General features: G+C 38.7%; 1 protein-coding gene and 1 pseudogene across 1 annotated transcript; both read right to left on the bottom strand.

Moving 5' to 3' along the window:
- Positions 1-13,662: 13,662 nt before the first annotated feature.
- On the bottom strand, positions 13,663-14,487 carry LOC133806658 (uncharacterized). Its single transcript, XM_062244753.1, has one exon. The coding sequence runs from the start codon at positions 14,485-14,487 to the stop codon at positions 13,663-13,665; it is 825 nt and encodes a 274-aa protein (XP_062100737.1).
- A 939-nt stretch (positions 14,488-15,426) lies between these two features.
- On the bottom strand, positions 15,427-17,827 carry LOC133804809 (large ribosomal subunit protein eL30-like; annotated as a pseudogene).
- Between the last annotated feature and the right edge of the window lie 230 nt (positions 17,828-18,057).

Below are 18,057 nucleotides of genomic sequence, written 5' to 3'. Positions count from 1 at the left end.
CTGGCGGGACTTCGTATAGCCAAAGAGCTCAAAGCTAAAGCAATACATTGCTACAGCGACTCCCAGCTAGTGGTTAACCAAATTTTGGGAGAATATCAGGCTCGTGGCATGAAAATGGCAGCTTACTTAGAAAAGACAAAGTCAGCATTGGAACATTTCGAGTTTTATGCGATTGAACAGGTTCCCCGAGAGCAAAACTCGAATGTAGATGCCTTAGCTCGGCTTGCTACTTCCACCGAGAATGATGAGCTAAATGTTGTGCCAATTGAACATCTCTCGGCACCTAGTATTAACGAGCCAGAGCAGGAAGATGTATGTATGATTGATTCCGAACCTACTTGGATGACTCCGATAGTCGTATATCTCGAGACCGACGTCCTTCTGAAAGATCGGAACCAGGCTCGAAAATTGATGTATCAAGCCCCCCGTTATACCATTTTGAATGGAAGGCTGTATAGAAGGGGATATTCCATGCCATTACTTCAGTGTGTGACTCCACCCGAAGCCAAGAAGATCATTGAAGAAATTCACGAAGGGTTCTGTGGAGACCATACTGGGGGGCATAGCCTGTCCAAGAAAATCATACGCCAAGGTTATTTCTGGCCTACCATCAAGTTGGATTCTTTCGAATACGTAAAGAAGTGTGATAAGTGCCAATGATTCGCCACGATTACTTGAGCTCCACCATCCGAGTTGACCATGATGACTTCCCCATGGCCATTTGCGGTATGGGGAATCGACCTCATAGGCTATCTCCCAACTGGCAAGGGCAGAGTGAAGTATGCTGTAGTTGCCATAGACTACTTCACAAAGTGGATAGAAGCAGAACCATTAGCAACTATAACCTCCAAAAAAGGCCTTGACTTTGTGGTAAAGAACATTGTATGTCGATATGGGATGCCGAGGAAAATTGTATCCGACAACGGAACCTAGTTCGATAGCAACTTGTTCACCAACGTTTGCAAAAAAAAAAAAGGGATAATAAAGAGTTTTTCGTCAGTAGCTCATCCCCAGGCGAATGCCCAGGTCGAAGCTGTAAACAAAACTCTCAAGAGTTTGCTGAAGAAAAAGTTGGAAGAAGCAAAAGGGCGATGGCCTGAAGAATTTCCCTAAGTCTTATGGGGATATAGGACTACGGCCCGAACATCAACAGAACACACCCCATTCTCTCTGGCGTACGGTTGCGAGGCTATGTTGCCAGTTGAGGTCGAAATTCCTACAATTCGAACCCACGCTTATGACCAAGGCTCGAACCACACTCAGCTCAAAGAAACCTTAGACCTGATCGAAGAAAGAAGAAAGGAAGCTCAGCTAAGAAACGCTGCATACCAACAGCGAGCTACCAGGTACTTCAACAAGAGAGTTTGAGATCGAAAATTCGGTGTGGGAGATTTGGTGCTAAGGCGTGTATTTTTGGCAATGCGAGATCCAGCAGCTGGCGTGCTCGGGCCAAATTGGGAAGGACCCTACTAGATAGAGTCAGTCATCTGACCCAGTGTCTACAAGTTAGTGAGATTGGATGGGAGCCTAGTACCGCGAGCATGGAATGGCGAACACCTAAGACCTTACTATCAATAGTGTAGGAAGGATGTTGCCTGTAACCATGCTTGTTTATCTGTACTGTTTTGCCTACTTTTGGATTTTATCAAATAAAGATTTATTTCGTCTTATATGGCTTATTTTTGCAATCTCTCTTAATCTAATAACCTATGGTTACATTCATAGGATATTAAGGGGGCATCATTGGTATATATAAATACCACCAACTTGAAAAATAAAGTAACATATACGAAATACATAGAAGTGTTTGGAGATTAACCAAATGCGCGAGATAAGATAGTTTGGATATAACCGAATTATCAAAAAACATACGAGTGTTTGGATATAACCAAATGCGCGAGCTTAGATAGTTTGGACGTAACCAAATTATCAAAAGATAAAATGTTTGGATGTAACCAAATATGCGAACTAGATTAAAAATATAAGTGTATGGATTACAAACCAAACACGACCTTAATAGGTTTGGAGCGAACCAGGTAAAACTAATCGACGATAAGTTGGAACATAAACCCACTTCGAGTTAAGTCGAGATCGAGGCTGGAGTAACTTATAAAACAATAGTTTCGAACTCATAACCTCGGAGAGATAACCGAGGACGAGAAAAAAGTAACTAAAAAATAAGATATAACTAAACCGTTTGCATTACACACCATACAAGTACTTTCGGGTTCATGGTTAAAGTAATATCCGACCTTGACAAATAACGAGATCGGAAGCGGATAATTCGAGCAAACTGTGCGTGAATGCATTGAACCTCGAGCCTAAATCCAAACTATGTTTGTACGAATAAACAAGCATACACGATTCTTTAATATAAAATGTGAAAAATATTTCAAATCAAGAAATGTAAAGCATATATATTAAAAGAATGCCAAAAAGAAAAAGAAATTGTATCAGCCCTACGGGCATAAATTAAAACAATTACAAAAATAAAGGGACGCAGCCCCGAGGTGAGATTCAAGAAGGAGCAATCTCCTTAGCCTTCTCAGCACCAGTAGCACTAGACTCTCCAGGACGAATAACATGACTATCCTTCTGAGCAGCCTCCCGAGCAGCCTCCTCCGCCTCAAGCCGAGCATTCCACTTATCTACGAGCTTCGCCTCAAGAGGACCTAGGAAGCTGGTATCGAGGTCGTCATTGTTGGCCCATATTCTGTACATGGCCAGATCAACCGCCTGGTCCTTCTTCTCTTTGTACTCGGCAAGGAGGCGAGCCTTTTCACTCTCAATTATATCAAAAGTGGCGGCCTTGTCTTCTTCGAGCTTGGTATTAACCTCCTTGAGCCGATCGTTCTCCTTTTCAAGCTCTACGAGCCTAGCGTTCTGCTTCTCAAGCTCGGATGTCTTGGCCTTAAGCTCCTCGGCTCCTGCCTCAAGCTTTGCCTTTGTTGCCTTTAGTTCATCACTCAGTTTGAGCTGAAGATCCTTCGCCTCCTGAGCATAGGATTTGCTCATATGGATCTCGTTATTCAACTTATAGTTGAGCTGAGCAGAGACAGCAAGAGCCTGGCATACAAAGAAATCAACATTAGCATACGGACCATCTATAAATATAGCTAGTAGTGAGAAAAGAAAAGTTACCACGGCGGTAAGCTCGACACTCTTCTCGTAGAGTGTGTTGCAGTCTCGGACGTTGTTCAAAAATTGCCAGTGAGGACCATCAAAACCACTAAAGCTCTGGCCCACTTGGGACAAGATGTCCGAGCCCAGCGTAGCCCCATGGGACCCACAACATTGTCAACTACATACTCCTCAACATGAGTAGAAACCGACAACTTGTGGGTTAGGGAAGCAGAGGGTTTTTTAGGAGGTGGACCGAGCGTCGAGTGAATCAGGATGGGAGGTTGAGGCTCGACCATGGTGGATGCCCCGACCTGTGGAGTCGGCCCCACAGCGGAGCTCGTGGCAGGTGGAGCTGGTGGAGGAGGTGTCTTTTCAGTCCTCTTAAGGACCTTGGCAGACCGGTCAGTCTTTTGCGACCCCCTGGGGTGCTTGCTCATTTTGGCTCCGCCACTCTCGAGAATATTGTCAAGATCGGAGTCCATCTCACCTACACAGTCACACCACAATATGAGTTATCAGAAAAGGAAAAATATATAAAGTAACTCAGCATCATGCAAATATACAAAGTGATGAAAAGGCGAGTGGAGAGAAACTAACTGGAACTCTCCTCCGAGCTTGAGCTCGAAGACCATGAAATTCCCCCATCTTCAGAAGAGGCGGGGGGAGTACCTTCCCTATAGGTGGACGTCAACCTCGAAAGGTCCCTATAGTCGTTAGTCCCATATTGGACGGCTATTCCGTCCTATACCTCGTTCAGGCTATACATAGTGGCATATTTCCCGAGCCAGCTATCGAACCTATGAACCCGTTCATCTACCCAAGTCCATACATAAAAATGGTCCCTATCGTCCTCGCACAATACTAACCTATCGAGTTTGTGTTTTAATAGGGTGGGGGACCACATTTTCGAGCTTAGGATGACTGTACCTTGATCATCCGAGCCCGAGCTCGAGGCGTCATCGTTGGGCTCGTTCCCTGATTGCGGGCTCCTTCGGCGAACTGGAGGTGGGGGCCTCACCTCTCTCCTTGGAGGGAGGATGCCTGTTGGCAAAGGCACGAGCTCCCAGCGGTCATATTTTTTGTTGGACCAATCCGAGGTGGACTGGCCATCTCCCAAGAGCCTGCAAGCTCGGACCTTACCTTCATGCAAAAGGTATGAGAGGGACCTCCTACCATAAGGGAATTGGAGCAGAGTCTCTCTATGCTCCTTCATCACATCAATAGGAATGGGACGATGATAGTTGTCTGGAAAATAAAATACATTTCAACTAAGTACGAGCCTATAAACAAAAGTCTGAGCATAGAGATAAAGGAGGTTGGGGTACTTACGAATCCGTCTTAATGAATAGTATCGAGACGGAGCTAGGTCATCTGTCCAGAAGAAGGCCTTCTTAAAGTCAGGAGGATGGTTGGGAAGATCCTCAAACATCTTTTTCTCCTTGGGGTAGCTCGAAAGATAATAGAAGTCGTCTCCTCCCCGAGCTCGGGAGGGATTGCTTTTCAAACAGAAAAGATACAAGATCTCCTCTAGCGGCGGTCCTTCCCACTTCAGCTCATGGTATATCAGCCTCAGGGCAGACAGAACCTTGTAAGAATTAGTGTTGAGCTGGAATGGAGCCAACCCAACGAAGTCTGTGAAGTCCTTGAAGAAAGACTTCAAAGGCAGTATTGCTCCTGCCTTCATGTGTTCCTGACTCCAAGCCACGTATCTCAGCTTGTTGTCAGGATTTCCATCTCCTGGAGCGCGGCAGCTTCGCTCGTGGGAGGTAGGGGCTCGACACCTTAGCGAGCTTGATAATCTTATACCATGAAAGGCCAGGATATCGTTTATCTGACCTAGCGAGGTAACCGAGCTCCAATAATGCTCGGCCTCGAAAATTTCCCTCCTCGGCTGGGAGGTGGAGGGCTCCCCCATCAGTGAGAATCGAAGATCTCCCAGGTTGTACGCGACTGTCACTTTTAGCCTAGGATCAAGGGGGATCGGTCTAGGCCCTGAGTCAGATTCTGGATAAAGAGCCTCTCGAAGGATTTTTCTCTTCTTCTGTATGACCTCGACGATAATGAGCTCGGGTTTCTTCTTGTTCGCGAGCTAGCTCGTGTTCACGACTCAGGCACTGGTTCCGGGCAAACAACGACTCCGGGCTCGGAGTTTTTGGCGAATACGGGATGGCAAGCAACGACCCCCACCGTCTTTCCAGATTCTGTGACATCTAGCAAGAAAGAAAAAATGGTGAGGGCCATGCAAGCAAGGAATTAAGAATAACGAGCTTGGTGAAACAATCTCGGAAATGCTTGGGTACGAGATGAGTTCGATCATGGAGACCCGATTAAGTGTCACGACATGTATTTCACGAAAAAGGGAAGGAAGTGGATTTAATATTTGAGAATCCCGAAATATCAGGGAAAAAGGTGGCAGTTATTCAAAAATGGTATTTTTGGGTATCGTGCTTTCTTTAAAACCAAGATTTTTTACCCAATATCTTGGTGTGCAAGATACGTCTTCCAAAATTTGAAAACCCAGAAAAAAGAGACCATGTTTGGGTCTTTCAACATATAAACTGGATTTAGAACCAGTAATGGGAGAACCTAAACCTAATATCTATCGATCAAAGCGTCCTAGTACATCAAAGTAAAAAATGAACCAGTGCATTCCCAGGAACTAAAAAACAGCAAAGCCAGAAACTGATAAAAAAAAAATCAGATACTTACGCAATGAAGATGACGATTGCAGAGAAATAGTTGATTGAAGAAGAGGCTGCAGGTATAATCTCACGGTCTCGAACAAGCTGGCAGTCCTTTGCTTCTTTGGCTGGGAAAACATGCAAAAGCAAAAAGCTTTCTGGGCTGACTTCTGGTTTTTTCTCTCTTCTCTTGTCTCTCTGATAAACGTAAAAATAAGAGGAAGCAGATGACTGGAGCCTTATATATAGACAATCAGAAGTGGTAAAAAGGGATTAATCCGTGCCATTGGCCAGGATCCTTATCAAATCCGACGCCCAGGGATAAATGACAAGACGGTGTCGAAAAGGTGGCACGCAAACGATCGTGGGCAGATTTCTAAGGTACTCGAGTACCTTGAATGAGCAATACCCAAGTGGCACGTGTCCATACTCAAGTATGTGTGACGGTGCGATTCTCGAAGAAAGTAGTTCAAAGTTTCATTCTCATAGGATTCGAACAAATACTTTTGAGGGGGCAAAATGTTACACCCAGATTTCGAGCCTCGAGAATTGTTATCTCGAAAGCTGGATTCGTCAGGTGTGAGCTCGCAATATCTAGAACACGTGTTCGCAACCTAGGCGTCGAACCTTCATAGTTGGTGGCAACCTCGAAGATGGCTGACCTCGAAGTCCTTATAAGCTCGAAAGACAGACATCGGAAGGCGTCCATTTCAGGTGACCTCGGATCAAGAGGTCCGAGCCTGACATGAGTGTAAGCTCGAAACAATGTGGTCTTGGAGAAAATAATATAACTCGAAAGTTACTCAGAGACCTAGACTGGCATGATGTTGATTATGCTGATTTCGAACAGCTTAATGAGTCACTTGAAGAGCGCAGTCTACATTTATTGTTGTAACTTCCCTATCATAAAGAGATATTTATTAGTTAGTTATACGCCCCCTGGTCTTCAGGAGACGTTTCCTTGTATATAAGAGTTACAGGCTTTAAAGCTATTAAATTTATTAATATATAGGATAACTTCCATGAACGTGTGGGATAGTATTCTGAGACTTCCTCTATAAATAGAGAAGTCATGTACCTTTGTAGATGACCGAAATTTGGTGATCTTGAGAGAAACTCTAGAGAATTCATCCCTGAATAATTTCTAGAAATTTCCTAAGTTCTAATAATATAGACTTGTGGACTAGGCAGAGTTAACTGCTGAACCACGTAAAAAACTCTCCTTGTTTTATTGTGTTTTCTGGCCATAATTCTTTACTGTTTACGTGCTCTACAGTTTAAGTTGACGAAAAACGGCGTCAATATTTTTAAAGGGGAATATTTCATTAAATTATACCCTATATATCTTACCAAAATTTAATAATTGTCAAAAGTAATTTAAACTTCGGACCAAAACGTATCTTCAAAATCAAAATCTTCTCCATAAATTTATCGTTAGAATATGTAAAATTAAGGAGAAAGAAAAAAAAATGGCCATTTTATCTGTTTCCAAAGTTGTAGTCCAAGCTCTCACAAACCAACATCTACCACCAGATTGGAGGACTTGGCCAATTTTTACTGAAATTCTATCCCTGTCAAAAGGCTTTGAGTTATGTAGTTTTCACTTTATTAATCGTTTAGACAATGTAATGGCTAATGGTCTGGCTAAGAATGCTAGAATTAATAGCATCAACGTTGGAGGGAACCCCTCTCGTGGTGCCCATGAGCTTATTCTAGTCAATGAACATCATTATTCCAGAAAAAAAAAAAAAAAAAAAAAAACTTATCGTTAGAATATGTGAAACTAAACTAGGGTCGGTCCTGAATTGGATTGGACACTATAAAATATTAAGGATCAGATACCATTTTTTTATGAAGTTTCTAAATGTTTATGGTATTTTTCAAAAGAATTATAAAATAATGGGCTCTTGGGCTAAGGTGGCATTAGAAGTGGGTCTAACTCGACTTAACTCAAGACCGAACCTGTATATTATTATAATTATTTTGTTATTTTTTAAGGTTATTACTTTATAATCTTTACCCTACCCAATAATATGTTCTGTCATGCCTGTAAAATTATGCTGCTTAAGCCAATAAAAATATATAAATATACGTACATAAATATTGCATTCACTATTTTTTTTAAAATGGGTGTAATTTTTTTTAAAGGGTTAATGAGTATTTCTCTTAATGCTTACAAATATATGAGTTATAATATAACCACACACAGTTAATATTAAAATATTATACATTTATGTGTCAAATTTTTTCAACTAATTATATTAGTTAAAATGGCTTGTAGGTGTACATAATATTTTTGGAAAATTGTTTGAACAGGGGTCATTACTCTAAATATATATAAGCTTAAAAATGTATTGGAGTGTGAGTGTGTGTGTGGGAGGAGTTGTAGTCCCCATGAGCATAGCTAATTGAAATAAACGTTTTTTTTTTTTTTTAAAGGAAAGAAATGTATTTAAAATCAAACAAATATATATTATAATTATAGGAAGAGTTTTCACTGGTTAATTTACCATCATAATTACATTTTTAGTGACCTTTTTATAGAAGATTTTAATAGATCGTCAATTTATAAATTTCTATTTTAAATTTTAATTTTAGAATTAAAAATGAATTATAAATATAAAATTAAATTAGTTATTTCTTTATAATCATTATATGATTATAACATCAAAAATACACAATTAATTTATTGATGTTTTATAAGTAAAATCTCTAAATTATTTTATTTTTAACACTTTAGTTATAATTTAAATATTAAACAATTTTTTTTTAATATGTTCCTGTATATGCTCTATAGTTTTCATTTTATTAAAAATTAAAAAATCTCTTATCGTTTGTAGCAGTTTTTGGATATATTATTTCACAAAACAAATGCATTAGTCTATTAATTGTTAACGGTGCTATATTCAATTATTGTCCAACAATTTAATCCATTTGATCAATTTTTATATAATAACTTGTAATACCATCACCAATTATGAAATCTATATACAAAGATACTATTTTACTTAAAAAAAATTAGCTGTACATAGATTATTAATTATTGTATTTCTAATATTAAAATTTAAATAAATAATAACATGTAAATAATTTGTTAAGAATTTATATTTTAAAATTGTTATGTTAAAGAACGCAAGCATAAAAAAAATAAAAATAATTATGAATCATAATTGAAGAAAAAAACTAATTGATACTTGAGTTAGAAACATTTAATTTTTAGAAATAATTTAATAATTATAATAAAATTTATTTTTTTATATAAGATAACATTTAATTAACATTATTTTTATTTTTTTTGACAATGAATAAAACTTCTTTAGATAATCAAATCGTTCATTAATACAGAAATGAACTGTCCATCATCAACTACTCAGTCAGATCTTCTTGTTTGCTTGCTTTGACTCCGAGGGAACGTTACTCACTCGCAAACTACGATCAGCTATAAAACAAGTAGATCTCGCTAAATAGTGAGCTCCATTGTTTGCAGACCGTTTAACAAACTTTTAAAAAATAGACTTATCTTTTAACTCAAACAACAACTCCTTGCACTTAGAGATTATCCTACCAAAATAAGATCTCATGGTAGATGAACTTCGAATAGACTGTATAGCCACAAGGCAGTCGGACTCCACTTCCACCTGACTCCAGTGTTGGTGCTTTATCCAGCTTAAAGCCTCAAGTATTCCTATGGCTTCTGCAACTTCAGGCAAAATTACACCTCGAAGACACTTAGCTCTGGCCTCCACCAGTAAACCAGCATGGTTACGGGCCACACACGAGTAGCTGTAGCAGTTTGTTGAGGCGAAGATTGCTGCATCAATGTTGATCTTAATCGTATTTTCTTTTGGTACCTGCCAATGCTCTCTACCATCATCAGGGGACATCAAACCGAGAGATGGATCAAATGTTTTGTCTTGAGCACAATGCCATTGATTAAGAGCAGTTCGAGCTAACACTATCACATCCGCAACTTTGACACTCTTTTGTTTCCAAACTAAATCATTGCGACTCTTCCAAAGTGCCCAACAAAGCATACCAATCAGTTGCCTTTCCTTTCCACTCCAACTTTCAAACATCAAAAAAAGCCAATCAGCAAAAGAACTTTGCAAAGCAGACGGGTCCCCAATCCCCAAACTTACCCAGTAGGCACAAGAGAAAGGGCAGGAGACAAGAACATGGCTGATGGATTCTCTTTCAGTTATGCAGAAAGGACACAAAGCATCAATTGCAACATGTTTTATTCTCAGTTGCACTTTAGTTGGTAAACAGTCTGTGGAAGCTTGCCATAGAAAATTCTTCACCTTGGGTGGCACTTTCAAATTCCAAAGTCTTCTCCAGAAACCCGAGTTAGCAGCAGTACTGGTGTTGTCATGACCCTCCTGTAACAGCTTGTAGGCACTTTTGACCGAGTAACACCCCAGCTTTTCTTTCTTCCAATACCATGTGTCTTCATCTGCATTGTCAAGGGGAATACTAACTATCAAGTTAATATCTCTCTCTATGAAAAGATCCTGCAGAATCTCTAAATCCACTGCCTTTGATCTAAATGCATCAACTGAGAAACTGATTTCCCAATTAGAGAATCACAAGCCGTGTGTATGTAGGGGTCTTCTTCATTTGGTAGCCAAGGATCAGTTAAGATATTTATAGTCATACCTGAGCCAACACTAATTGCAGCACCCTTTTTAATCAAAGGTTGAGCCTCCATGAAACTTCGCCAAATAAAGCTCGGATTCCCTCCCAATTCAGCAGAGAGAAAAGAACCTTGAGGGTAGTACCTTGCCTTATAAATCTTGCCCACCAGAGTTTGAGAATGCAATAATAGTCTCCATCCTTGCTTTCCCAGAAGAGCCACATTGAAGTCATAAAGGTTTCGAAAGCCTAATCCACCCTTCACTTTCGGTTTACACATCCTCTCCCAACTCATCCAATGTATACTCTTATCCTTTTTTGAGTTACAGTGCCACCAGAATTTACACATAGTACGCTCCATTTCTTTACTCGTTTCAACAGGCAAAAGGAATACACTCATTGCATAATTAGGTAAAGCTTGTGCAATTGTTTTCAATAATATCTCCTTCCTTGCTTTAGATAACAGTTTCCCTTCCCAGCTTTGAACTCGATTCTGAACCCTCTCTTTAAGGTAACCAAGGATGGATGTTTTTTTGCGCCCAATAATATTTGGAAGACCCAAATAAGTACTATTGTCATCGGCCTCATGTATCCCCAAATCCCCACATATAGCATCACGAGTTCTTACATCGGTATTTCTGCTGAAAAAGATGGAAGACTTATCATAGTTAATCTTCTGGCCAGAAGCTCTCTCAAAAACAGTTAACAAATGCATTACATTATGGGCTTCGCTCTCATTAGCCTTACAGAAGATATAACTATCATCCGCAAAGAAAATATGGGAGACTAAAGGTGCACCCCGAGCCACCCTAATGCCTCTGATTAAGTTTCTTTGCTCATATCGTTTAATTAGTGCAGAGAAACCTTCAGTGCAAATAATGAACAAGTAAGAGGACAAAGGATCTCCCTGGCGTAAACCTCGTCCCGGAATAATATTACCAAATTCCTTGCCGGCATGACTGATTTGATATCGTGCAGAAGTAACACAGACCATGAAAAGTGACACCATACGCTCATCGAAACCCATCTTCTGAAGAACTGCTTGTAGGTATCCCCACTCTACCCTGTCGTATGCCTTACTCATATCTAGCTTGAGAGCCATAACCCCATTCTTTCCTGAGTTCTTGCGCTTCATGTAATGCATTATCTCAAATGAAACCATGATATTGTCAGTTATCAAACGGCCTGGGATAAAAGCACTTTGATTCTCAGATATTACATAACTCAGTACTTTCTTCAATCTATTAGCAAGCACCTTTGAAACAATTTTGTACAGAACATTACACAGCGATATGGGACGAAGATCAAGCATAGAAGTAGGATTCTTCTTTTTTGGCACAAGAACAATATTAGTAGCTGGCAGACTTGCTTCAAACTCACCAGTCTGGAAGAAATCCTTCACTAACTTGAATGTATCCGGACCCACTATTCCCCAAAGTTTTTGGTAGAAACCGGGACTCATCCCGTCTGGCCCCGGGGATTTATCCGGGTGCATTTGGAACAAGGCATCTTTTACTTCATTGTCTTCAATGGGAAGTAACAGTTGTTCATTATGTGATTGAGTAATCATACTGGGAATACAGTTCACTACCTCCTCCCAATTAGACTCAGAGGGCGTGAAAAGCTTCTGAAAGTATGTCACCATGACCTCTTGTATCCCACTTTCCCAATCTACCATTTGGCCATCTTCATTCTGTAGAGAACGAATATGATTAGTGTGTTTCCTGGTTTTTGCAGCAGCATGGAAATACTTTGAATTTTGGTCTCCCTCTTTCAACCAAAATTGCTTAGACCTTTGTTTCCAAAATATCTCTTTTTGAGTGAGAATTTCGAATAAATGCTTGTGTTCGTCTTGGTATCTCTGAACCGAGTATTCATCACGATGGCCTTTCAAGGATCTAATAATTTTCTTGCTCTGAGATATACGATGCTGAAAATTTCCTGTGATGTTTTGTCCCCATTCACCCAAAACTTTAGAGCAGTAAAAGATCTTCTCTGCTAAAGGTTTGTCACGAGTTGAGAGCCAGGCATCCTCCACTAATTTATGACACATGGGTTCGCAAAGCCAGGCATTTTCGAACTTGAACTTTCTCATTATAGTTGCAGCAAGGCGAACAACCGGTTCAAGGAGAAGGGGGCAGTGATCGGAGGTAGAAACCTCAAGATTAATAAGTTTAGCATCTTGGAATTTATCCAGCCAACCTGGGGAGGCCAATGCCCTGTCCAACCGAATTTCAATCCAACTAGCAGTACCCTTACCTCGTTCCCATGTAAATGGATAACCTTCTAATTCCATATCGATCAAATCACAGCTAGCCAACACATCTTGGAACCCTTGCAGAAGTGAGTTCGGGTATGGGCGTCCCCCTTTTTTATCGTTTTGACTAAGGACATTGTTCATGTCTCCAATGAGGCACCATGGAAAAGTAGAGTTAACAACAAGATCACTAATTAACTTCCAAGTAAGGTACCTTTTTGCGCGATTTGGTTCGCCGTAAATTCCAGTGAGACGAAATTCAGGCCACCCCTGGACCGTGAGCACCATGTCGATGTGATTCTGACCAAATTTCTTCAAAACGGCTTCTTCCTTGTATCTCCATAGAAATGCAAGACCACCACTGTGACCTTGGGCCTCTACCGTAACCATACCTTCAAAGCCCAGAGCATTTTTAATTCTATCAACTTTTTCCTTCTTACACAAAATTTCACAAAGAAAAATAAAATTGGGTTTCTTCTGGACAACAGTATCCTTAAGGAATTGAACGGTCCATGGGGTCCCAAGCCCACGACAATTCCAGCTTAAAATACTCATAATCCTTGGCGGGTCCGTTCCACGGATCCCGCCCCACACAAGTTTTTTGGACTGCCATTTTCATCTTGTTCCATACTGACATGTTCTTCTTCATCAGATTCTGGGTCCAACTCAGTATTGAAGCCCACGTTATCACTTAGGCCCAACTCTCCAGCTGTCCTTCTTTTCTTAGACTCCACTAAAATAGGGCCTTTTTTCATTGATGATACATTATTTGCCATCTCATGCCCTCCTTGCTGCAGTAATGAATGTGATAGACCAATATTCGGGTCAACCAAATTAGAACCCAATAATCATTTCCCACGATTTGTGCCTGTAACATTAACGCCCTGAAAATCAGGGGTAGTTAATGCAATATTGCTGCCACGAAATCCTCAATCAGTAACTACTCTTTCGTGTCCGAGATTCTCTGGTCTACCGGTCATCCTTTCCGTGCCACCTTCGAACGCCATTTCTCAGCCACTGTGCTCCAATGAGTTTAGTTGAACGCCTAAACGGAGCTTTCATCCACTCCCCATATGGTCTTGTGATTTCATGTTCAGGTGTATCAAAAAGTTTTGGACAAAATCTCTCCGAATGACCCAATATTCCACAGATAAAACAAAAGGTGGGAACATTCTCATACTTGAATGTGATCCATATCCAATCGTCTCCAGTTTTGCGAACTCGCATACGACGTTTCAGTGGTTTTGACAGATCAATAGTGACCCTTATCTTCATGTAATCCCTCCAGATTCCCATGAAATTTTTAGGACAAGATTCGACAAAAGCACCAACATAGTTTCCGACAGCCTGTAACACCGTTGAAGTCATGAATCCTGTTTTAAGATCATGCAGTTGTACCCATAAGTCTAGCGTATTTAGAGCAAGATAACGGGGGTTAGACTCCTCCTTCATGCGAGTGATAATCAAAGCCTTTCTATTAAAATACCACGGGCTGCCTGCAACGACTCGTTTAATATCAATTTCGTGGTAGAATTGAAATAGAAATTGGTTGGCGTCTAGTTCCTTCATATAGACCCCCTTACCAGGTTTCCATAGTGCTGCCAGAGTTTGCTGCATAGAGGGGAAGTCTATAGTCCCTGAAAAGATAAAACGACCCACCAAACACAATCTCCAATCATAAACAAACTCCTCCTCACCAACTCCACCAAGATCTTGGAGCACGAGACCTTCTTCAAGCTCTTCTTCAATTACCAGTTCATCCATAATATGACTGGGATTACTGGACGAAGCCATAGAAGATAAAACAAACAACAACTTTTTGGAAAAAAGACAAAAAGACTGAGAGAAAACTATCTGACTATGACAGAAGTCAAGACTTTATTATTTAGAAAAGAGACTTTTAAGGTAAGGCAGATAGTAGAAAATGCCTCGAGTACAGAAGGTTCATCAGAGAAGAATTTGAATCAATTAACATTCTTTTTAAGTAAATAATATATGTTGAATAAATACTATTATTTTTCTAGTTGATCACAATCATTCAATAATGATCCAACGAATGAAAAAAAAAAGGTAACCATAGATGAATATGAATTGATGTAATATAAGTACTAACCCTATAATTATAATATTACTTTGGTTGAAATATTAAATGAATTCTCTTTTCAAAATAGATCATTTTGAAAGTAATATAAAGTGAAAGATAGACTATTTCAAAAAGATTCATTCTTCATCTTTCTATTACTAAATAAATTTATATATATATATAATAAAAAAATTAAATTAAATTCAGCTAAAATTCCTCTATTTCAGCTTTAAAAAAATATTATTTATTTTTTAGTGACGTTTAGTCAGAGGGAATAAAAATTAAGAAATAAGAATGAGAAAATAAATAAAAATAAAATAAAACTAATATGAATAAAAAAATAATAAAAATAATTATTAATTTTTTTTAATCTTACATTGGAATAGTATTTCCTTCCATTCTCAAATAGAATAATCATTCTACCAAAATAGTAGAAAAAACATTCTATTGAAATGACATTCTAAATACTCTAAAATACAACAAAACAAAAATATAGAATACAAACTTATTCATTTCCATTGTTCTATTCTATTACCCTAACCAAACATTACCATAGTTCTGAATACAAGTTCAGCTTCTATACGTTGAGGCCAGAAGGGAGGCAATGATCACAAGGAACATCATCATTTGGTATCTACTTTCCAAGGAAATAACATTAATTATTAAAACTCTTTTTTATTACATTAGCATGAGTTGTCTTATTTCATTTGGTGTGAATTTGATAAAATCAACTACTGTGAAGGAATCAAATTGCGAGTTCTGTACATATGTAATAAACAACCTATAATGGAATCAACCATATTCCATCAAATATATAATATAATAATTAATAAACATATACTACATACCAAACAAAAATTGTCATTACATAAGAAATTGAAATATTTGATAATCAGAGAAAACAATGCCAAAACCAGAAACAGTAAGAAGAGACAAGCCCACATCCATATGTTTCTCAGTGATCACCAGGCAGTGACTTGATAATGTCAGAATCCCCTAAAACATTATAGCAAACATAGGAAAGTTAGCCAAATCTGTTCTTTCATATTACTTATGTTAGAACATATTCCTCAAATATATGGTAAAATTGAGTGATATTGGTACCTGGATCAACAATGCTAAGGCATGATACGCAGAAGTACTTGCCGCATGCTGTCCCCGGGTCAACATTGTCTAAATGTTCAAAACATAAGAATCATTAATCACACTATACCAGTTACAGCCAAAGAACTTTAATGAAAGTTGATTAGGATCTAAAATAACAAATACCCTGCAAGTGTGGGTGTGTGAAGAGCTTTATCCAGTGACCCTCAGCTAGCACACTAGAAAAATTAGTACATGTAAAACCTTAGTGGAAGATGAAACTTAAAATTTGTTGTCTTTGGAAGAAATTGAAGATTATTTTGTTTGCTACATACACATAATAAATGAAAATTCTTCTTGAAACTGGACAAGAAGATACGATTGAAAAGCAAAGTATATCTAAAAAGAAATTTGAAAGATAGACAACATGATTCTGTCAAGGGATACTTCATACCAATTACAATTGTGGAGATCTTTCCTACAAATCCTAACTAACCCAACTATATTAGCTGTCAACTAATCTTGGCAGCCTGTGTTGTTGTCTTTCATTTTAGGAGTGTGGAAAAAAGAGTGTGAAAGAAAGAGGAGAGAAATTGTATTGAGAGAAAGAGAGAATACAGAGAAAGAGAATTTGAGCTTGTGTATTGTGAGAGAAAAACACAACTGTTAGAAAGTGTTTGAGATTAGAACCTTAGAGAGAGAAAGGTTCTTGGGAGTCCTGAAGTGCTTGTTCTCAACTGTAATTGTATTCATCGATTGATGATGATGATAGTGGATCAAACAGGATGTAGTCCAGATTGATCTGGTTTGAACCTGTATAAAATTTTTGGGTATTCTTCCTTTATATTTCTGCATTTAACTTTTGATTACTAGCATTTCCTTATAACTAATCTGATATATTAGTTATTGCAATTGTTTATGTCACTGCTGATTAAATTCTAAGAGTCTTGTTCACAGAAAACATAAGAGTTTTCCTACAACAATATTAGTGTCAACAGCACAGTAATCTTTGATATTCCAAATTGAACTCTTCCCATTAACTTCAAATGCTTATCAGAATGATTAGTTTAGACTACAGGAGATTTCTTGGAAATGGTGTTCTATTGAATTTAACCATACCAACCCAATTAAGAACCCACCAAGGACGTGATCATACAACCCTCAACAAGTCTTATTTACCATTGTTCTACTTAATTTTAAAGAAAAGCAAACACTCTTGTAAGGGAACTCGAAACAGAAACATTAGAAGCAGTCCTTACATTCACATCTCCACTTACATTGAAGCCATAAGTCTAACACACTAACTCAAACCCCACAAACAAATCCGGTCCGAAAGAAATGCCAATCAAAAGTTCAAAAGAGAAACTAGCGACATACCCGAAAAAATACAAACAAAAACAATAACCAAATACTGGAAAGAATACATAGTTTGTAATGAACCACTTACTTCCGTTATAATGGTGCACGGCAACCTTGGAAAGCATTGCATAGTACTCGATTTCCGATTTCCTCAGAGGTGGACAATTTTTCGAGATTAAAATCAGCTTACCTACATTTCCATTGCAAAACCCAGAAACCGAATTTCATGTAATTCAATATTTAATCTTCTTAAAAAAAATACAAATGTACAAAAATAAAATACAAACCTTTGGAGTTACGGAGAGAGCGAAGGACGGTCTTGTAACGGAGACTAAACTTGCCACTCTTAATCACGGGGCGAGCCTGTTGTTAATGCTCCCATGGGTCTTCTTCTGCACATTTAAATCAAAATGCATAACATTGATCAATGTCTTGAAAACGACACTTCATTACATGTTAAACACAAAGCATTTTGAGAGAACTAGAGGGAGAGAGATTTTTACTGTCTTCTTGACCGGCGCCATTGCTGTACTTTCTCCAAGCTCGTCCCAAAGCCGTCTGCGGTGAGCAGGGAGGCGCGGGAAGGTTGACCGTTACCAACTGAGCCTAACTATTTTTTAGGGTTTCGTTATTAAAGTGCCTCTGTCGTTGCACGTGCATATCTCGTGAGAAATTAGAAAAAATAACAGTTTGATGGGCTGCCTAGACTTTCATATGGATCCGTTACATCAAAAATATTGAAAAGTGGAATTTACATGGAATATGGGAATTTTTCCAAAAGTTTGATAAATATGGCATTTTAAATATTGTGCATTTTATATGGTATTTTCTGTTTTTTT

This window comes from Humulus lupulus, chromosome X, assembly GCF_963169125.1.
Source record: "Humulus lupulus chromosome X, drHumLupu1.1, whole genome shotgun sequence".
NCBI classification, from domain to species: domain Eukaryota; kingdom Viridiplantae; phylum Streptophyta; class Magnoliopsida; order Rosales; family Cannabaceae; genus Humulus; species Humulus lupulus.
The sequence above is the reverse complement of the archived record's forward strand: the minus strand, read 5'-3'. Positions and strand labels throughout refer to the sequence as shown.